The 23,401-nt window shown below is 41.9% G+C and overlaps 1 protein-coding gene across 1 annotated transcript in view; it reads right to left on the reverse strand.

Annotated features, from left to right (window-relative positions):
- Nucleotides 1-23,401, reverse strand: part of KCNU1 (potassium calcium-activated channel subfamily U member 1) — an 86,040-nt gene that overhangs the window by 56,506 nt on the left and 6,133 nt on the right. Inside the window, 14 exon segments of the mRNA XM_033172504.1 lie at nt 1,927-2,010; nt 3,315-3,383; nt 3,892-4,011; nt 5,424-5,575; nt 5,958-6,027; nt 7,173-7,255; nt 8,841-8,946; nt 10,674-10,784; nt 12,529-12,620; nt 14,082-14,252; nt 14,373-14,448; nt 17,647-17,722; nt 18,899-19,010; nt 22,762-22,852. Coding sequence (XP_033028395.1) covers nt 1,927-2,010; nt 3,315-3,383; nt 3,892-4,011; nt 5,424-5,575; nt 5,958-6,027; nt 7,173-7,255; nt 8,841-8,946; nt 10,674-10,784; nt 12,529-12,620; nt 14,082-14,252; nt 14,373-14,448; nt 17,647-17,722; nt 18,899-19,010; nt 22,762-22,852 — 1,413 coding nt within the window.

Consider the following 23,401-nt stretch of genomic DNA (forward strand, 5'->3'; position numbering starts at 1 on the left):
TAATAGAAATAAGACATCCCCTGAAAATAAGGCATACTGTGTTTTTTTTTTGGGGGGGGATGTAAATCGGTGTCTTATTTTAGGGGAAACACAGTACTGCATTGCATTGCATTTATACCCTACCTTTTCTCCAAGGAGCTCACGGTGGTGTACATGGTCCACCCCACACACCCACCCCACATTTAGTCTCCAAAGCAACCCTGTGAAGTAGTTACAGGTAGGTAGCCGTGTTGGTCTGCCATAGTCAAAACAAAATAAAATTAAAAAATTCCTTCCAGTAGCACCTTAGAGAGCAACTAAGTTTGTTCTTGGTATGAGCTTCCGTGTGCATGCACACTAGTAGGTTAGGCTTAGAGGCAGTGACCGGTCCAAGGTCACCCAGTGAGCTCCCGGCCAAGTGGATATTTGAACTGGTGATTTGAACCACTCTAAGCCCACACTGGCTTTCTTTTCTTTTCTTTTCTTTTCTTTTCTTTTCTTTTCTTTTCTTTTCTTTTCTTTTCTTTTGTTGTTTTGTTTTGTTTTTGCCTGCTTTTCAGCGCAAGTTCACAATGCGTGATGACATTTTTAAAAAACAACCATAAAACTGATTGAAAATAGAAAAAGTAAGAATTCTTAAATGCTTCCAGAATATGTGTGCCTCAACCTACTTTAATGTTCTAAATGTTTCCAGAATAATGTTTCTGTTTTGGTTTTTAATATATTTCATAAGGCTAGTTGTATGTGGAAAACAGGTGATAATGAAAAAAAATGTATCCAGTTGTGTGTGGCAAGGGAGGGGAGAGAGATAGTTCTGAACAGTCGGGGCAAATGTCGTCAAGGGAATTTGGCTTTTGGGAAAGCGACAGATAGGGAAGTTGGGCCTGGGGGTGGAGAGGAGGGAGAAGGAACGGTGGGTCTTGTGGGGATGAAGAGAATGTTATTATAAGTTTGTGAAGTGCATCGGGAGAGGGGAGATGGGAATCAAAGTCCTGGGGGTGACTACTGTGGACAAGATGGAACAAAACAGCTAGGGGGACAGAATGCTTTGTAAGGTACAGAGAGATCTGGTAGAAAGGACTGCAATGTTGATTCATTTTATGGGAAAGGATACAGGCCTGTAATAATATTATATAGTGGAGAAAATTAATTCCTTTCACCTCTCCCAATTCTGGGAATAGCAGTGAAATGTGTGGGGGGGGGAGAGAAATGGGGGGGCAGGCGTGTCATTCAGGAATGTGTATCCTTATATGTCAGGTGTGGGAAATCTTTGACCCTCAATATATTGCTGAATTCCTATTCCCATCATCTCTGGCCATTGACCGTGCATGCTGGGCTGATAAGAGTTATAGTTCAGCAACATCTGGAAGACCAAAAGTTCCCCACACCTATTATATGTGTTGTGCATGAGCCAAGGCTTTATTTGTGTTGGGGAAGGATATGCATTTTGTTGCATGCTTTCCCTGACAATATGCCTTTTGTAGCATCTTCTTTTTTAAAAAAATAATGCAATCACAAAATTTGTGCAAATTTCAAAGGACAAAATTGTGTGGGTTTGCATATTTCTTGGAAACTGCAAATTAGGTAGGTTCACATTTAAATGCAAGATTCCTTCCCATCTGTATTCATCTGTATATATAAACAATGAGAGTTTCCCTTCTTTGGCTGTGAAATACAGCACAAAATAACACTGTTACAGAAACACCTGCCCAATGTTTGACATCCACTCTAATGTTTAACAACTTAGAATACAGGTAGGTAGCCGTGTTGGTCTGCTGTAGTCGGAACAAAATAAAAAAATAAAAATGCACATGAAAGCTCATACCAATAACAAACTTAGTTGGTCTCTAAGGTCTACTGGAATGATTTTTTTGATTTTTTAATTTTTAATTTTGTTTCAACTTAGAATACAGTTCAAATATGGATGCAAGTAATTAAAGAAATTACCTTCTGAGTTGCGCTGCAGATTTGGCGATGAAAAAGCCCATTGTGTCCAAATGGAGTTTAATCATGGAAGGGTTGATCAGGATGCTATTGTCAAATTGTTTGAGAAAAACAAGAAATGTCATTTAAGCCTCCCTTAGTTTACTGTTTAAACATTTGTATTAAATCTGTACAGCTGCTACATGAATTGTCAGAGACCAGGAGGTGATGGGGAAAGATGATCTTTAGGGCAAACGGAAGGTGCAGATGCAGATTTGTCTAGGATCACCTGAAGAGCTTCCCCAATTTACTGAATTCTGTGTCTCCAACAAGATAACTCCAATATTCAATCCTGGTGACCTACTTCTTCTATGGAAGGCAAATATTTACATGGGGGGGGGGGGGAGTAGAGAAGCTTTGGATGTAGTGACAAGACCTTAGCAACTAATCTGATTGTTCCATCCGCCAAGTGGGGTGACTAGTCAATGAGCCAAACAAAGCAGGCAGAGACTGAATTGGGTTTAAATCAGAGGCAGGAAACCTGTTTCCTCCAACTGTAGTTGGACTCCAGCTCTCATCAGGCCCCTGCCAGCACCAGGGAAAGATAGGATCTGTAGTCCAGCAGCTACTGAAGGGGTGTAAGATCTATCACATCCAAAGTTTCACCACTTGAATTCCCTACAAAGGCTTTAAACACAGAATCATAGAATTATGGACTTGGAAGATACCCTGAGGATCATCTACAGCAGTCCAACCCCTGAAATGCAGCCAGGGATTGAACCAGGGATTGAACCTGCAACCTTGATGCTATCAGAACCATGCTCTAGCCAACTGAGCTATCCAGGCTGACATAATGGCATGGTGTTTTGCCTTTGCAAGAGCTCGTCCACACTTCTGTTTGTGTCACGCCTGGAAAGCACAGGTCTGAGCAGTTTTCCCCTTGCCACTCTCCTTTCCAAGGGAAGACCCACTCTTTAGCAATAGATCAGAACAAACGGCAATCCAGGGCAAGTCCTGGTTGCAATTTGCTCCAATTCAGCTCTAAAAAGCAGTTTTCCCTGGAGGAAAGCAGTGGGACAAGTATGGATAAGCCCCATGGGCTTCTGCTGGAGATAAGAAGAAAAAAAGTGTTGGAAGAACAAAGATGCTTTGGATCTGATGCCAGCAGGGTTGGGGCAATTTTGTAATGTACTTCACGGTCTCCCCTTGGCATGGCTACTCTGAGGCCCAATGTGGCTTTCTTGTCCCAGTTTATCAATACATAAGGTATTCCTTCCTCTGCTTTTCTGTAGTCTCACAGCAATCTGTCCTAGGCAAGTTGCTCTGGCCATGGGGACATTCCAACCCAAAGAGTTTAGGATATCATAGTTAATCCTGTTAAGTGCAAGAAGTTCAGGAGGATAGGTGCCCACCTATTTCCTTGCATGTCAGATCGAAACTCGATAGCAAGCAACATGAGATCCAGCTTCAAAAAGCACAATCTAAGAAAGAGATTAGTTTGTGTTATTGACAAAGGAACAAGCAAGTGAAGAAAGGAGGGGAATCTGGGGGATTCAGAGTAGCAACCATTGCTGAAAACCTTATCAGTTCTTAAAACCTGCTGGAGACATTTGCCCAACAGGTAAAACACAATGTGAGTGAGCTTCCGCGTGAGCTCTACTCAGGCAAAATGATTATTATGCATGAGTGAAGAGCAAGACCATGTCACCACACACTACTAGACCCACCCATTGGCTTCCTTCACTTACAACACAAACTCTTGGATGGAATGAGACCCATAAGCAACACGACTTCTGAATACCAGTGGCTGCAAAGCATAAGCAGGACACTGTTGTTGTGCTCATGTCATGTTTGTGGGCTTCCCATAGATATCTGATTTGTCACTGTGGGAACAGAATGCTGGGCAAGATGAGTCTGGTGTGACCCAGTAAAGATTTCATGTTCTTACGAATCAACTAAGGCAGTGGTGGTGGGAAATCCTGGACTTACTTGGCCACGTCTTTGAAGGACATGTCAATAAAATCGTTGGATAGAAGCTGAGTCATCACTTTATAATCGTGGCCTTCTATTTCATGCAGGTGCTTATTCAAATTGCTCAGTTTCTGTAACAAATATAATTGTCGTCATCATTTGGCCAACTAACAACATCTAACAACTAAGTTAGGTGAAATGCACTCTGCTTTATGAGTTTTTTGTTTGCTTGCTGTTTTAACCCCTTGATTTCACTGTCAATTTCATAACACTATCTTTGTTGTTGTTTAACTTCTTCAAAAACATTACTGTAACATTGAAATAAATAGATATAACATACATTTATTTTATTTAACCTTGTCCCAGCCTTGTTGCATTCATATATATATATATATATATATATATATATATATATATAAGAGTATACACACACACACACCACATTTTTCCATGTATAAGACTATATTTTTCCTATATTTTTGAAGTTTAAAATAAGGGGTCCTATTTTCTTAATTTTGGATTAAAAAATAGGGGTCATTTTATACATGGGGGTGTCTTATACATGGGGAAAAAAATACGGTGTGTGTGTGTGTGTACTGTATTCATATATATTTGACAGTATCTAACTATCGCCATATATATTTGACCATATCTATCACCATCTGTTTTGCCATTTGAAATACTGAGGGGAAGATTGGCTGGTGTCTCATACCAAGATAGGCTGTGCCCATGTTCCCAGGATGTTGAATATATGCAGCACATTTTATTATAATGTAGTCTGTATAAACAGGTCAGACAGCACCTAATTAATCCAATATTAACAGAACAACCTGGAATTGCTGGCTCTTTTCATGTCAATGTTCTCCTTGAGGATAATAAGATTGATACTATTACACTGGCTGTAGCAAAATTCCTCTCAGAGGCAGTAAAAATCAGAAATCAGTATGTACAGGCTAAAGCTCCTCTGTTGCCTAGCAAGGCCAAACTTACAGCTTATTAATTGTTGCCTGTGTACTTTGGGTCTATGGACTGCAATAAAGCTGTGTGTGTGTGTATAGTGATACAGAGAAAAAAGGAGGAAAGGGAGGGGGGACAGCAAAGATGTGAGATATACAGGGTGGGTCTTTTAAAAGAGGCCCCATGGAACATGTGTACTCTGTATCCATGGGGCCTCTTTTAAAGGACTCACCGTGTGTTTGTTTGTGTGTGTGTGTGTGTGTGTGTGCGCGCGCAATGTAATATACTCCCGTGCATTATTATATAAACTGGGAGTTCCATTCTGATCTACAAGTAAGTTTGGGAATGTCAGTATGGAGAGTCCACTGCAAAAAAACAGACCAAACAAATTCCTTCTGCATCCCTAGCTGTCATACAGGTATCTAGAGGGCTGCAGGTTCTATGGAGAATCACCCTAGCCCATGATGATGTCCAAACCTGTAAAATATATATCTGTTATTTATTTAACTGTAAACAGTGGAACAGCTGTACTGATAAATCTGGAAGGCTCTGGTTAACTCAACACCCATTAAAGAATTGGAAAATGAATTACCTTGGAGTCTTCCCTAATGAACAGACTAGTCAACAGCGTAGTCAAGCCGGGCACCACACAACTCTGTGCTATTAACCCAAGTTTGAGCTCAGCAAAGCAGATTATACTATCCCCTCTTCTCCAGTCCCAGTTGGGGATCTTTGGAAGGTAGACCTGTTTCAGGCGAAAAAGGGGAGAAATATGAAAGGATGAGAAACAGCAGAGTATTAAGTTTCCAATTAAAACAGACAAAACAGGACTATGTGGCCACTAAGTAAGAGACACCCACCCGGAAGGCTGTCAAGAAGGAATGTGGCCCTCAAGCTGGAAAGGTTTTCCCACCACCGGTTTTTAAGCACATAGTTTTACATTCATCTGCAGCATGTGGTTAGTGTCCAAGTCACTAAGGCATCACGGGACACTTTGGAACAACCTCGTTTCAACTTGGGATGGTGCCTGAGAGATTCCAAGAATATCTCTGAGTCACCACACTTTGACTTAGGATTTGGGATTCGTCTGAAGCTGAAACACACCATAGATAAATAGAAAGCCCAACCTTGTTAGAAGACTGGATGATCTGTATTATGACTTTGGTGTTTGGGAAGTGATTCTTGATGGACAGTACCCTACATGAAAAAGAAAATAGTTGTAGCTCCAGAACCATGAATCCCACCCACCCACAGAATCAGAAGAAATGAATCATGTTCACTAACACATTCTACTTTGCCTGTTCTGCTTCTGAGATCCATGCTGAGGGTATTTTTACTTTAAAAACAACAACTTATCATTGGAAAAATTAAAAATTGAGAGAAACTGGGATTGACAGATTTCTCCATGCTTAATCTTGATAAAGTATGTATTATACAGATGACTGAGAACCAGTTTTCACTGATGTATTCTAAATCTCATTTCAGCCACTCCAGATTGCAGGTAGTGACTTACATAAAGGAATAGCCCTCCATTAATAATATTCTTGTCAGAGAGTAAGGTTTTAGCAAACAAAATTGGTAGATCAAGAAGATGGCTATGTTCAGAGTTTTCCATACAAATAAATAGATGCATTCACAACTGTGTAATTCTCCACAAACAATCTAAAGTGAGTCACTCCACACACAGATGTACTTGAACTAGGCCTGTATCTGCTCTACATAATAACATGAAAAAGGAATCTGAAAAGCAGAGTTTAGCTCTAGAAAAACCTACATATTACCTGATCATATCATGTTGTTCCTATTCAAAAAAATGAAAGAAGCAACCTACAAGACAATTTTTTTAAGATGGTTTGGGTTTATGGTTTCAAAGCTTTACTAACAGAACTTATTCCAAAACAGACACAAAACTATCAATGTTACATCCAGAAAGTTGTATAAAATCATGTTTGTCTAAGTATAGGTTCAGTTTCTTACAAATATAAAATAACCATGATTTAAAAACAAAGCTCTGTCTTTCTCGTAGCCTGCATTCCAGGCTAGGGCTATGTTCTCCTGAAGAGAAATCATTACCCCATCCTTTGTGGCATTCAGAAAAAGAACAACTCTCTTCAAAATGGCTATTTGCAACTGAATAAGTTTTTCATGTGATCTAAAGTTAAACACCACATGAGAGAGCAGAGCAGATACATTAACCCATCAGACACTTTTCTTTAACTCCTATGGCAATTCCCATATCTCTTTAGCAATACGTAGAGAGTCATTTTCTATTTCAATGTACAATTAAACTATTATACTTAACACTATCCCCCCACAGCAAAAACAAACAAACCCTGTTTTACCTCATGATGTTAGTAGTATCCTCGATATAGGGGTTGGCAGAACATGTATCAGCCAAGATGAGACATGCTTCAGCGTTCTCCATCTATTTCCCAACAAGAGAATAGAGGAGAGGCTAGAAGTAAGCTGGCAGCCTAATCTTATTTATATTTTCTCTAAAGTAAATCTGTGTTCAGCTGGGCTTAGTCCACCCATACATCTGAACAGGACTGCAGCCTTACCTTTGTACAAGCACTGCTGTTAATAAAAGTCTGGCTCTAATTTGAGCTGAGCCTGACTCACAAATAGGAGTTGTTCTCTGCCCTTATCAACCCTCCCACTATCAAAAATTCTTCTTACTTCCCCTAAGAAAAGGGATTGGGGAAAATGTTGTCCTCTCCAATTTGATACTCCATTCACAGGCAGCAGCAAATTGGAAAAGCACATTTTAGTGATTTTCTTTTCTTTTTCAGGGGAGGACAAAAATATTGAAATTATTTCTCAGGAGTGAAGCCTGAGGCCTTGTCTGCTTTTCTAAATTTCCTCCTTGATTTTAAGCTCCACTGCTGCAGCAGAGCTCCTCTCAGTAGCCTCAGGCTGACAACCCCTACACCCTAATGGGAGGGTGTGGTTGCACTTGGGTGTGTGTGTGTGTGTGTGTGTGAATGTCTGCTTCAGACCCTCCCTCCACCAGCTCACATGATCCAAATTCAGCTCAATTGTGCAATACATTAAAGAAACGAACACTCATATAAACAAAATGGTAAGTTGCTTGCTGTTATAACAAGGGCAAATATCTGTAGTGGGCAATTGTGAATGTTTCCCAACAGAATAGAGTAGGAATGGGGAATGTCTGGCATTCTGGAGGTTGCTGGAGTCCAACTTCCATTCTTGTTGGTTACCAGCTTACTAACTGGGGCTGATGGGAGTTTGAGTGCAACAACATCTGGTGGGCCAAAGATTCCTCATCCTTAGACTAGAAGAAGCTGCCAAATGATGGATCAGACCATTGACCCACCTAGCTAAGCAACTACACTGAATCAGCAGCCACTGCAACTACAATACAGTATAGTTATAATAACTATATACTGTACTGTATATATTGCCCCTTAGGAATAAATCACATGCTTTGGTTTAGTTTCCATTCTGGCTGTTGACAGTTGTTTTTTTTTATGCCCAGGCAGGAATCAGAACAAAAGTTTCTAATAAAGTTTCTAATAAAGTTTTCAACCCTTAATTACTGGCTGTTCGTATAATTACTATTCAAGCTTTCCAGTATAAATATTGGGGGGAAGTTCTGATCATTCTGCATTCCTTTTCAACTCTGCCCCAGACTCACAGGGGCTTGGGGTCAACTAAAATTGGAGTGTTACTTTCCTAGTGCAGGAAGATTATTTCCAACTCAAACACAGTAAACACCTGCAAATTACAAGCAGGGCTGTCGCTCAGTGGTATAGCACCTGCTTGGCATGTAGAAGGTCCCACACTCATCTCTGGCATCTCAGAGTTAAGATTGGGAGCCTCAACTGCTGCAGTATGGACAACGCTGAACTAGATGAGCAATTGTCTGACTTGGTATAATGCAGCTTCCTATATTTCTATCATTCCTTTGGTTCTGCAAAAGAGAATTCACAGCTAAGGCACTATCCCATTAGACTCTGTTCATGAAGAAGAAGAAGATGAAGTCCTACCTGAACTCTCCGCAGATCTTCAGTCTTCATCGCAGAACCTTGGAAGAAAGTGGAATATGCAGCATAACATCTGAATATAGTTTCCAGTTCCAGACCTGGATCAGCTCTAGATAGGAGAAATGTATGCAGAGAGAATGAAGGTGTCCATCAATTCCTGGGAATGAATATATATATATTTATAGGCCTGTGATTCTGTGTCCATGCTTAGAATTTACTAGTGAACTGGTTAAACCAATTCATTTGTGAAGGTGATGGTCTTGGCTGGCCTCATCAGCATCTTAAAGAGTTAGCTAAGAGATGTCTTGCCAAAGTGACAACTGATTATGCTTTCAGGAGGGAAGCCTCCCCCACCACCCCCACTTGGCTGGATGCCAGGTCATCTGATGAAAGAAGACAATAGGACAGAGAAATTTGTTTTTGGTGTGTGAGTTTTGACTGGGTTGGAAGCTGGTGAGAAACGCTTGACTTTCTTGGCTGTGCTGAATCCAAGTGTATGCCTAGGGGGCTAGGAACCAAATGGGGAGGAATGTTGGAATGTTAATGCTGCAAGCCCTTCCATCCTATGCCCAGGTTGTACAAATGTATAAATAAAACCATAAACGCTACAAACATCAGAGTCTCAGTTGACCTCCATCCCAAGGAAACTGAACCCTGGGTAAGCACTGGCACCCCTGGACTCTCTCACCATTCAGATACTGGGGTATGTGCAACAATATATGGTTGCTTTTTCAGCTTGGAAATGATGCCTCATGAGGAATGGCTTAGGGAGCTGGGTATGTTTAGCCTGGAGAAGAGAAGGTTAAGGGGTGATATGATAGCCATGTTCAAATATATAAAAGGATGTCATATAGAAGAGGGAGAAAGGTTGTTTTCTGCTGCTCCAGAAAAGCGGACACAGGGCAATGGATTCAAACTACAAGAAAGAAGATTCCACCTAAACATTAGGAAGAGCTGTTCGACAGTGGAATTTGCTGCCAAGGAGTGCGGTGGAGTCTCCTTCTATGGAGGTCTTTAAGCGGAGGCTTGACAGCCATCTGTCAGGAATGCTTTGATGGTGTTTCCTGCTTGGCAGGGGGTTGGACTGGATGGCCCTTGTGGTCTCTTCCAACTCTATGATTCTATGATTCTATCTGCAGTAACACCCTTAGAAGAATGTGTGTGTGTGTGTGTGTGTGTGTGTGTAGCTGGAGCAACAAGAGTGAAGCAAGTACTAAATCAAGTAATCATTTTGCCCACCCTGAAAAATTCAAACCCATCATTCCCTTTCAGCAAGGCAAGGTCCCATTGAAAATCAACCAAGAGTATTTTGTTTGTATTTCTCAAGTACTTCCAACCCTACCTCCTTCTGTCAGTCACCCAGAAAAGGGATCCTTGCTAAAATAAGTATGTGGGGGGGGGGGTGTGTTCTCCCTATGGTTGGGCCTTTGACCTGTGGTACACCAGCTAAGGTTGTCTCTGGAACTGTGCAGTTGTTCCTTCTTATGAAATGTTACTCAGGTACTAGCTCAGATGCTTTGTGCATCCATAGGTAAGAGGTGCAGTTTTGGCTGTTCCTGTGTTGCTTGCTCAATAAAGTAGTAAGAGATAGGTTTTCTCCCTGCAATTTCATTGTGACAGTCAGCCACACTTGCTGAGTGCTTTGTTTTGCTTTGCTTTCACCCTAAACATTTGGTGTAGCACTAAAGAAGGTTATCATTATATGTTCATACAATGCAAGGTACTTAAGAATGGTAGTTGTGTTGCTAGCAGATGCAAGAAATAATGCAATTTCCACTCCAGGAATCTGGATGGTATGTATTCCCCCCCCCATTGAAATCAATGTGATATACTTACTCTCCCAAAAAGACAATCTCAGTGGCAACCTGCCCAGAGCCTGGGGATAAGAAGTCCCTTAGGAAAGTAGTTACGCTGTTCAGAGTGATATAACCACAGACCACAATATATCTGCAGGAAGAAGAAATGTCCACAGATCATTTTCTTGCCTGGAAAATGTAGCACAACACTACAAATTAGGAAACTGCAGACCAACTGTAGCTGCCACCATGACAATCCAAATCTGTCAACTCACAAGTGTGCACTTCCAGACTGGTAAAACACAACACAAAAATAATCTTGATGAAATTACATTTTTTCATTCATATAATGTATGGCTTTTTATTCATAGGATGTTGGGTCTAATGATATAATCATTATATCACATATTTAGAGAGCAATCCTATAGCCCTTGGAAAGATGTCACAGAACCTAAGAGATACAGCTGATCTGTCACTGTGTCCTGCAGAGAAAAAGCTCCATCCTTGCAGACTACTCCATCGCGGGGGTGAAAACCTCCTCCACATTTGTCAATCCACTCAGGGGTGGAGGAAGGGGTCTGTGGTGGAGGCAGGCCGCCCTGGGTGTCACCACTGAGGGAGGTGACAAATGCCAGCCAGCAGTCACTGTGGGGCCTGCAGCGTGTCTGAGCCACACGTCTCTCCTGGAAGTGATGTGGTGGCTTGGGTGCCCGCAGGCTCTGCGCTGCCCAAACGGTCTGCCCACCGCCTCCCCCTCAGCTGTAGGGCGGCTGAGTGGGATGAGGCAGTCAGACTCCTCGAAGGCCCCGCGGAGCATCCTGTCTCGGCTTGCCCCACCCTGTAGGCAGCTGGCCCTGCCCCTGGGTGCAGGACACATGCGCCGCCCCAGGCGCCCGATCGGCTTCCTCTGCCACTGAATTCACTGTCAGTTCCAAGGATTATAAGAACAAAAATGGATCATTTCATTCCAGGGTGGGTTGGGAAAGGCTTTAGAGCCACTGGATCCTCAGCTCTCCAACTCTCCTGACATGATTCCATCACAAGTGAGAAATACAGCAGTTCTGGAATTGGTACACTGATTTCCTTTCTGTCTGAGAGCAATGGGAGGAAAAAATTGGTGGGGAGAGGTACTAAAAGAAGAAAATGTAGAAACATGTGCGCGCGCACACACCCACACACACCCTTTGGCTTCTGCCCCATTGCTTTGAGCTCAGCAGGTCTTTGGATTTCACCATTCATGCCGCTAGGATTGTATCCCAGCAGTGCAGTTCAATAGGATGCCTCTTCCTAGCAACATTTTGTTTATACACCTCTATTTTGCCTCAGTTTGACTTTATTTAATTTATTTATCTCTTTAAAATTCAAAAAAAATATGTGTGTGTGGTTAGGAAAGGGCATTGGGAAGGCAAAACGATGCTGACAGGAAACCTAAAATTATCTAAGGAAGAAATGGATGGGCTGGAGCATGGGTAGGGAAACTAAGGCCCGGGGGCCAGATCCGGCCCAACTGCCTTCTCAATCTGGCCCGTGGACGGTCCAGGTGCATCTCTGGGTTATTTGTGGGGCATAGGAATTCATTTTTTTTTCCTTTCCAAAATATAATCCAGTGGTTGGACAGTGTTCTCGAAACTACCAACATGAGTTTGACCAAACTACGGGAGGCAGTGGAAGACAGGAGTGCCTGGCGTGCTCTGGTCCATGGGGTCACGAAGAGTCTGACATGACTAAATGACTAAAGAACAACAACAATTAAGGGGAGCACCAGGAATTGGGCCCAGAAATGAAGTGGCAACAAATACTCACAATCTCTTACTCAACAGCAGCCAGTATGATCAAGCAATACCAAGCACAATAAAGTTTCAAATTTTGAGTTGTTGTTTTTTTAATTTACTCACTTTCTGCCTTTCACAGCCACGTAGGAACCCTTGTGTAGTTTAGTGCTTCCAACAATGTCTACCATTTCAGGCACCAAATTTGCAAAAAGGACCTAGGACAATGGAAATATACAAGCTCGATTGAATGAAATGCCGGGGTGAAAATTCTTATGTAAATAAATAGGAAACCCAAGGACATTTGAGAAAGAACAAATAAATGTTAGCACTGAGGCTATTATTCACCATACATTTAAAAGTCTCGGGAAGAGCTGCAGCTCAGTGGTAGAACATCTGCTTTGTATGCAGGAAGCTCTGGGCTCAATCTCCAGGTATCACAGACTGGCTGGATGCCGAGGAGTGGTGAGAGGGACTAGCTGGGGGACCCCAAAGGGAACCCCCAGGGGAAGAAGGCTCAGAGCCAGGGGATTGGTGGTGGGACGACGATGCATAGTCAGAGGGAGAAGAAGGAGCAGATTGGGAGGTGGAAGTGTCAGAAGCAGAAGAAGTAACAGGATTTAGTGAGGAGGAAGGGACTTTGGCAGAGAGCAGTTCAGACTCCAAAGCTGAAGCAGAGACTAGAGAGGAGGTTGGCCAAGAGGCAGCATTGAGATAGGCTTTGGAAGAAACCAGGGAATTTCCCCTCCTGCTGCAAACAGCTCTCCTCCCCCTTGGTCTCCTAGAACATGCAGAGAAATGAAAAGAGCGGAGCAGAGATTGGTTGTGTATAGATGCAGCTTGCAACTGCTTGGGAAAGACCCTGGAGAGGAGGAGCCTTAGGGCAGGCTTCCTCAACCTCGGCCCTCCAGATGTTTTGAGACTACAATTCCCATTATCCCTGACCACTGGTCCGGTTAGCTAGGGATCATGGGAGTTGTAGGCCAAAAAAAATCTGGAGGGCCAAGGTTGAGGAAGCCTGGCTTTAGAGAGTGGTGGGAAGGTGGGGAGCTTCAGTCTTCACAGCTACCTCATTGGAGTAAGACCTATTGTGAAGAGTTGATAGGATCACAAGGTCTGTACTGTTTTGGTTTCTTTGACTAAAGCGTTAACGGCACAGACACTGTTTCAACCTATGCTTGACTCTGACTCCTGGCATCAGGTAGGGTGGGAAGAGACTCCTGCCTGAAACTCTGGAGGGTCACTGCCAGTCAGTGAGGACAATGCTGAGTTGGTCTGATTCAAAATAAGACTGTTTCCTGCACTTCCTAGCACACATAAGATGTCATTGACCTGACACACTTAAAGAACTGAAATTTCTCAGACAGAAATTCTGACCAAGGTTTTGTGGAAATGGGGGGGGGGGGGAGGGAACTTTCCTCTTGAACACTCCGAGAATCTCAGTCCTCCCCTTGAGATTATTCAGCAATGTGGCCTCCTCAATCAGGCCATCTGTCAGTTTGGCAAATGAGTTACTATAGTGGTTCATGCACTTGAGAATTGCTACTTAAAGGTGCCAATGAAAAAAGGCTGTTCTGTAATACATCAAATTAGGTAGAACTAAAGATCTCAGATACAGGATTCCGAAGAAGACAAAGAAAACCGTAGAGTAGATTTGAAAGGGCTAAGAAATTCCTTACCAAGCCAGCAATGATGAAAAAAATGATGAATGTCCGCCCTAAGGAGGTTTTTACCACCACATCACCATATCCAACTGTAGACATGGTTACCATGACCATGTATAAGCAATCAAAGTAAGTCAGGCTTTGGGAATTTTTAGTATGTGACCAGGGATCACCAGAATTTTCGATCTGTGCAAGAAACAAACAAACAAACAAACAAAAAAAGAATAAATTAATTAAAATAGAATAAAAAAATGTCACGTAAAAACCTGAAAGCCTGAGCCATTGCAGCCATTGCTTTTTACGTACCCAATGAAGAAATCCTGCAGCAGTGAGACAAGTGCTGACAGATACAGCTAGGAGTTTGGACAGCTTGATTGCAGTGCTAAACCGGCAAGGGAAGACATGACCTGAGTGCCAATGTGCCAAAGTCATCTCTACTTATTCCTCCTAACATTACTCAGGTGGGTAGAATCCCACTTAGGCACCGTACTGCTATCATAAGTAATTCAATTGGAGATAAATATAGATCCATTCGTGAATTATGCTTTACGTTCTGCTATTTGGCCTGTGGTTCACACAAAGTGACTAACCACCAATAATCACAACATATGTATGAATTTCCCAACAACATACCATTTTTCTCTTTATCTTAATTTCTCTCTAGATTTCAGAGTTCCAGGTTTTCTGCTATTGCGTCCAAAATGGCACCAATGCATTATATATTTTTTTTACTGTTCTGTTTCAATTTTCATATGTTGTACAGAGCACATTTTGCCATAGCTTTCAGTTCCTGCAGTTCATTTTTTTTTTTTAATCTCCCCATCCATTGCATTTTAACCAACCGGCAGTTGTGTTTTGATTAAAAACTACAAATAAGCAATTAATGCAACTGTGCATGCTCTTGAATCAAGACACTTTTTGTGTGTGGTGTTTTACCAATGCACAGTAGGACTCCCAAAGGACATGCAGGACATGTAACAAAATGTTGCAGTGCAGAGTATGCAGGGTTCTAGCAAGCCAGCCATACCTACTTCCAGGATATACCATTCCATTCTTACCCCAGGTTATGCATCCATTCCCCAGTCAGCTAGGATTCTGTGATCACTGAGCATGTTCAATCCTCAATGGGCTGCTTAGGGTTCCCCCTAAAGTTGTTGTTGTTTGTTTCTCAAATCATAAAGCTTTCCCATACCTTCTGATGCATATCTACATAAGAAACCACACTCAGCTAGAAAGCCAGTGTAGTGATTAGAGTGTTGAGAGACCAGGGGTCAAATCCCCACTCATCCAGAAAATTTGCTGGCTGATCTTGGACCAGTCTCAGGCTTGTGCCAGTCCCAAGAATCATCCATGTTAATTGAAAGAGGTGATGACAGACTGGTTGCAGTACTATCAGATTAATGAAGTCTTTAAGATAGATAGAAAACTAGGTTTTGAAACTGAGAAATCCAAGTTGGAAACAGAACTAATTGAACCGAATAGTAAGAATCTTTCCAGAATGTATAATTTGTTGCTAGAGTGGCATACAAAAGATGAAATGGTTAAATCAGTCATGATTGGTTGGGCAAAAGATGTGGGACATAATATAATGTTGGAGGACTGGGAAAGACTCTGGAAGCAAGGTATCAGATTTACTGCATGTAATGCTTTAAGAGAAAATATTATGAAAATGATGTATAGATGGTATTTGACACCTGTGAAATTAGCTAAGATGTATCATGGAGTGAGTAATGAATGCTGGAAATGTAAAAAAGTAGAAGGTACCTTTTATCATATGTGGTGGACGTGCCCAAAGGTAAAGGAATTCTGGGAGAAAATTTACAAGGAGCTTAAAAAAGTATTGAAAAACACATTTATTAAGAAACCAGAGGCCTTTCTGCTGGGCATAGTCAACCATGAGATTCCCAATAGAGATAAAACATTTTTTTATGTATGCCACAACAGCTGCTAGGATTTTAATAGCGAAGAATTGGAAAAGTGAAGATCTACCGACAGTGGAAGAATGGCAGATGAAGTTGATTGAATACATGGAACTCGCTGAACTGACTGCGAAACTCCGAGAACAGAGGGAGGAAGGGGTGCAAGAAGATTGGAAGAAATTCAGAGACTATATGAAAAAATGCGAAAAGATAGAGATTTGAACTGGAAATCAGTTGAACTAATGGCAACAGTATAGATTGTGTTTAGAAAAAGTAGGATATAATTGCTAGAATTGTTAAGGTGTATAGGTATGATATAAGTTGTTAGAGATAAGATGATAGATAGATAAGGTATAGATTAATTGTGAACGATGATTTAAAGTTGTTATAAAGTTACTAAAGTAAATTTGTAATGAACGCAGCATAGAAGATGGGAGGAAGTCCATTAAGTAAGAATTAAACAAGTATGAGGATGCCTAGGATTTATTTGTTGTATTTTTGGTGTTTTGGTTTTTGTTGTTTAGTCAAGTGTTGTTTTTCTTTTTTGGATTTGTAGTGTTTGTATTTTGTTTTTTAAACATAATAAATTTTCCCAAGAATCATCCATGTTTATCCTCAACATGCTGATTTTAATCTAAATTGATTCTAGATTCCTGCTGTCCAGGTGAACTAAGAAGGAAATGGGGATTGTGATATTGGCATACACCTATGTGCAATGCCATTGGGCACATGTGTGTTTAGACACACACCTGTTGCCAGGACATACTGCAGTGTAATGCAGAATTCACCTGCAATGAGCTTTGAGCTTTTATTTTTGGAATGAGACCAGTTTCCCAAGAAGCACTTTTGAGGGGCAAAATATACATCAGATCTGGACTGTGTGCAGACTACATAGAAAGTAGTCTCCATTGATATTGAGAATAAAATGTTGTGTGTATACAGCCTCAGATAATGAGTTCTCTGTACAGGATTCATGGTGATGTTAGGAGGACATTCCACAAGCACAGTCTGGAATTTAATTGGGTCCACAGCACTCCAAGGATGAAACACTCTAACTGGCGAGGGAGGGAGGGAGAAAGAAGTAGGAGTCCTTAGTCAAACCTCCACTGATTTATCTTTGGTTTTGTGCTGTCTCTCCAGTGCCGGATTTACATATAAGTTAAACAAGCTATAGCTTAGGGCCCCATTCTCTTGGGGCCCCCAAAAAAATTTAAAGGGAAAAAAACCTGGATGCACATTTCCAAAATATAAGATAAAAAACAAATAAAGTAAAACCTACATACAGCAACAGTGTTTTGTGTTGTGTAGGCTCCTATTTGTTATGTGCAAATCACTTTAGATACCTATTAAGTCCATAAATTATCATATAGCATATATTCAACAACAACAACAACAAAACCCAAACCCAGTGACAATTCGTTGTTGACAAAGGACAGCTGGACATATAAAGGGCCCCATTACCTTAGGGCCTCATCAAACATAAATCCGGCCCTGTGTCTCCCCCAACCAAAAGCTGTCCAAATCACAACCCTGTGTGCAAAACTCCACACTAAGCAAATGACTTGTTGCCCAGGCCACCAAAATCCCAAGGTGGGGAAGGAGGGATAGAAGGGAAATCTATTGCTTATAAGAAAAGGTGGTATGATGCTAGTCTGACTTACGCAGTCGTCGTAATCTGGAGAAACTGTAATATTTTGGGAAGTTCCATCAGTCGGAGTGCTCGCAAGAAACGTAAACCTACAGGAAAGGAGGCAGGATGAGGCTTTGTGAGTGGAGGGAAAGGTCCTTGTGGTGGTGAGCATTTGAGCATAACCCCTGCTATTATCTGGTCTGTTATGCTTAGGTTGAAATCCTAAGCTTCCTTACCTAGGTGTAAGTTCCACTGAACTCAGTGAAGTGGACTACTAGAGGATAGCAATGGTTCCTGATAGAAACAGGCATTTGAGGAGAAGAGTTGGTAGTATTTGATGGTCAGCATTGTGTATTTGGTAGTATTTCATGGCTAATCTACAGTGTCATTTAGCAGTATGTGCATCGGTTCCTTTCGTATCCTGAAATACAAGGTCAAGTTTGGCTGATTTTCAGAAAGTTCACATATTTCTGTGTTGGGCTGCACTATTAAAAAGACATCCAAAGTTGGAGCAGGGAAAGCTTAAGCTTTTGAGTAACCTTGGGGCTTCAGTTGTCCCTCAAACAGGTGTTCCAAGGTGTGTGTGTGTGTGTGTGTGTCTGTGTCTGTGTCTGTCTGTGTGTGTAGGTGTGTGCTCTGGGTGCCATTCCAAAGGGGGGGGTTGTCACCCCGGGGTGACAAAATGCTGCACACACCCCTGAACGCACTCCACGCCCCCATGGGTGGTGCGCCACACACCCTGAGACGCATGCCATGCCTCCTGAGACGCATGCCACGCCCCCTGAGACACATGCCACACCCCCTGAGAGGCATGCCACGCCCCCTGGGACACATGCCACGCCCCCTGGGACGCGCGCCGCTCCAGGTACCAGAGCAGGGTGCTTCGCTCTGCCCTCAAATCCTGTGTTTTTTTCCTATTGAAAAACAAAACCAAACAGAGGAAATGCTCAGAGCTTAACAGGAAAGGGGGGATCTTTAGATTTCATGGGCAGATCTAACTTTTAACCACAACAATTGTGTTCTCGGAGCACTCCAGTTACAGCAATTTGTGGAAAGGAGAACTCTACCATATCCCCCATGGGGGCAGAAGCTTGCTCCTGGCAACTGTCCTTGGGGTAAGAGGTTCCTTGGTGTGTGTGTGTGTGTGTGTGTGTGTGTGTGTGTGTGTGAGAGAGAGAGAGAGAGAGAGAGAGAGAGACTGAGTGGTATTCTCCCTACCTCAGTCTTTCTTGGGAATTTATGCTGTTTTCTATGCAAGTTAATGGAAATATTGGTGTACTCACCAAGCCAGTTTCTTCCTAAATAGAAAGCTACACAGACCGGGGTAATGGTGAAGAAGTCCACAATAGAATTGAGTTCAATCCAAAACGTCAACTTGTCACTTGCTGCAAAGAACTAGAAAAACTGCACAAAATCAGATGACACAAGGACCATATCTGTCTAGCTGTCTTTCCACCCACCCACCCACCCACTATCCATCCTCCCAAACTACTGTACACCATTTCAGGGAGGGTGACTGGGTGGAGTTCCTGTTCATTGCCTTTCTTCTTGCCTGCTTGTCAGCTGCTGATCACCTACCATTTCACTTCAGATATTAGCCCTTCATATGAAAAGCTAGTACGCAGAAGGTTATGATACTGAATCCTGCATCCTTGACCTACCCTCTACTTTTTGTATATGCTGGAAGCTGCCCAGAGTAGAGGGGACAACCTAGTCAGATGGGCGGTGTCAGAGAGCAGACTGAGGATTACAGCTCTGAAGAGGAATGGTGGGAACCTCTCCCTCTTCCTGCTCTTGACCAAGATCCTGAAGCTGCTCAGGTACAGTGGAGCAGCATAGATTTAGAGAATTGGTTTGCAGAGGGACATGGTTCGGAAAACAACAGCTGGGCAGAGCTGAGTGGGAAACAGTTAGAAGAAGCAGAACAGGAAGAGAGAGAGAGATAACTGACTCCCCTTCGCTAGAGAGTGCCCAGCCTATCTCTCCAAATGCAAGGAGAGCTGATAAGGTTTCTATGCAGAACACTCAATGGTTGTGAGATCAGGTTGCAAGAAGGGGAAGTGACGATGACTCGGGGGGGGGGGAGGAGGAGGAAAACTTAATTGGGAGCACCTTCGCTCTGAGAATGGCTGCTGGGTTCTTTTGCTGTGATCATTAAACACTCTTAAACTGGTAAGGGACTCTAATGCTTTGTTCGGCTGCTGCTTTGCCAAAGGGGGGGGGAGAGACATTCTCCGAAGCCTGACAGGTGGGGTACAAATAATAAAATTATGGTGATGCTCATTATTTCTGGCTAGGAATGGGGGAGAAATTGAATCCATTTTCATTTTTCCACCATTTTTATTTATTTATTTCCATTAAGCTTTTTCCTGATTCAACAAGTTAAAGGGGCAGAGGAAGAGGGAGAGAGGAAGGAAAGAAAGAAAGAAAGAAAGAAAGAAAGAAAGAAAGAAAGAAAGAAAGAAAGAGAAAAGAAAAAGGGGTTTCCAACTCTCCCCTTGTTATTTATATAAAAATAATTATCCCAATAGAATTTTATTGTTTATAGCCAATGGCCATCAGAATACAATATAAGCACAAATCACACAGCTTCAGAACAAAAGACATTGCATGCAGCAGACCAAGACAAAGCTACAATGTCCAGATTTTTTTTAAATTTTATTTTATTTTTTTTAAAAAACAACATTCCTTCTGGTCAGCATCCTTAGGGTTTGACACTTGCACTATCCATAAAGGTTGCCCTTTTCTTTCTTGCTGCTTGAGCAGAAAGTGCCACCCTATAACTGATGGATTTATCAACATCTGCCAACAGCCATTTAATTAAAAAAACATCTGGTTGACCTAAGGCGGTCTGAAAAGGGGAGATAAATTTGGGGGAAAGGAAAGAAAAAGGGTTTCTGATTCTCCCCTTGTAAGTTGTACAAAAAAGAATTATTCAAAGCATTTGTCCCATGATAACATCAAACTATTCTACTTTCTACAAACCAGTATTATCTCAATCTCCCAACACAAATATTGTGTATTCATTTTCTTTTTCACACAAAAAGTCCAGAAGGGGTTCCCCACCTATGGAAAGTTAATTGGAAATTTACGGCATGTTTTACGTTAAGGGAGAACCTCCAAAAGATGCTATATTGATTGTATTTAACCCCCTATAAACTTTCCAAAATGTACAAACTGTTCCAAATACATGCTAGAGATGTGGAGAACCAGGTGAAACTCTCTTCCACATGTGGTGAGTGTGTAAAAAGATTAAGACCTTTTGGAATGATGTACAGGTGAAACTCGAAAAATTAGAATATTGTGGAAAAGTCCATTTATGTAAGCAATTGTTTTCATTAGCTACTGGAGTTTAATAGATGAGATAGACTCATAACATGCAAAGCGAGATATGTCAAGCCTTTGTTTGTTATAATTGTGATGATTATGGCATACAGCTGATGAAAACCCCAAAGTTGAAATTGTTAATTTGGGGTTCTCATCAGCTGTACACCATAATCATCACAATTATAACAAATAAAGGCTTGACATATTTCGCTTTGCATGTCATGAGTCTATCTCATATATTAGTTTCACCTTTTAAGTCGAATTACTGAAAGAAATGACCCTTTCCACGATATTCTAATTTTTCGAGTTTCACCTGTATATAGAGAGAGCTCAAAACAATGTTAAATGTATCTTTTCTGAAGAAACCAGAATCATTTTTATTGGCATTCCAGGTCCAGATATTGTTAGGAAGATAAGAAAAGCATTTCTGTATGCCACCACTGCTGCAAGGATACTTAGAGCAAAACATTGGAAGAGTGACAAAATTCCCACTAAATCTGAAAGCTAGTAGATCTAAATCTAGTAGCTTTCTAAATGAGTAGCTTTAGTAAATCTAAAGCTAGTAGCATATGCTGAATTAGACAGTCTCTCGGAAAAGATCACAGATAAGTCAAAACAGGGGGTCATTTCAAACTGGGAACGTCTAAGGAGATATTTAAAGGACAATTGTTGCAACCTGAAATTGGTAGCAGCCTTTGAGTAATCTCTGCAAGTAATATAGGTTAAAAGGGACAAAACAGATTTATATACAGGTATATTGAGGCAATAGGTTTATTAGAGTGGATAAATTGGGAAAGGGTGGGAAGTCAAACTTATGTGCTAAATATAGTGTAGGAGGACTTATATTCTTTGTTGGGTTTTCGTTTTGACAAAACTGACTTATGTAAAATAAGGAAGATATATCTTTGATGTACAGGTGCAAATATGAACAATAAAGCACACACACACACAAACATATGAAGTCCAAAGGGGGTTCCCAATTATTCAGGGCTGGCTTCATTTGCACGGGTTCTTCCACACGAGCTGTGGATTAACTAGGCTCCTGATCACATTGATGAGGTTCTAGGTCAGCTGTCCCTTTGCAAGACAGCCTCTGTTATTTCTTTCCTATGGGTGGGATGAGACCAGCAGCACCTCTTAGTAACTGAGAGGCTGCAGCAGAGGCAGCTTGGGCGGGCGACTGCTGAAGAAGAAGAAGAAGAAGAAGAGTTTGGATTTGATATCCCGCTTTTCACTACCCGAAGGAGTCTCAAAGCGGCTAACATTCTCCTTTCCCTTCCTCCCCCACAACAAGCACTCTGTGAGGTGAGTGGGGCTGAGAGACTTCAAAGAAGTGTGACTGGCCCAAGGTCACCCAGCAGCTGCATGTGGAGGAGCGGAGACGCGAACCCGGTTACACAGATTACGAGTCCACCGCTCTTAACCACTACACCACACTGGCTCACTACACTGCTGAGGAGGCAGAATACCTGGCCTCCAAGGAGCAGGCTGCAGATGTCACTGCCACCACAGTGGCAGAATCAGAATCTGTTGCCCCTGTGGATCTGACCACCTGAGGCAGTCACTTCACCCTGCTTCATAGGTGGGCCAGCCCTGCTGACAGATGTCTCCCATCATTCATTCCATGATGTGACTTTTCACCAGCCATCTGGGGGAAAAAAATGTTTAGAACTTCACCTGCTACTGAGAGTGTTGGGGCAGTGTTGGGGGAGATACATCTCCTCAGTTTTGCCATATGTCATTCTAACACCTGCACATTCCTTTATGCATGGCCATGACTTTCCCTATTAATTTATAAAAGAAAAATAATAATTCTTACCCGCAATCCGAAGTAAAAGAGGAAGAATAAATTGAAGAAGAGGTCTACAAAAACTGTCTGGTCTTCAAATGAGAGACAGAACTGTTTAACACTGGAGAAGAGAGGGAAAGTGATTCATCATTGTTTATAGGCTGATATGAATTCCCATGTCAGTGTGGTTTAATGGTTAGATTCTTGGACTGAGACCAGGTAGACCAGAGCTCTATGTACATAACCCTGAACTCATTGGATGAAAGGTGGGATAGATAATCTGGCCCATTTTATGACACTCATCACAACATTGACCTTTTCTCATGGGAACAATGGAACTACAGTACCTTATGCTGTATCTAGTCTCTAGGATTTCAGGATGGGCATATTTGGAAAAATACTCATCTGGAGATGACAGAGATTGAACCAGGGACCTTTTGCTTGCAAAGCATATTAAGGTGTGACATATGCCTGACTCTCTTCCTTTCAACCAGTATAGACTGGTGCAAGATTTGTCATTAAAAGCAAATTTGGGTTTAATGAGATATTCAGAACTGGCAGCAACTGAGCAAAACCATTCTCATGCTGCATCATCATGCTATGTCCCTTCCCAAATATCAACAAGTTGAATTTCACATTCCATTTGGCACCCTTGACAGTTTCCACATTT

This window comes from Lacerta agilis, chromosome 15 (assembly GCF_009819535.1).
Source record: "Lacerta agilis isolate rLacAgi1 chromosome 15, rLacAgi1.pri, whole genome shotgun sequence".
Lineage (NCBI taxonomy): Eukaryota > Metazoa > Chordata > Lepidosauria > Squamata > Lacertidae > Lacerta > Lacerta agilis.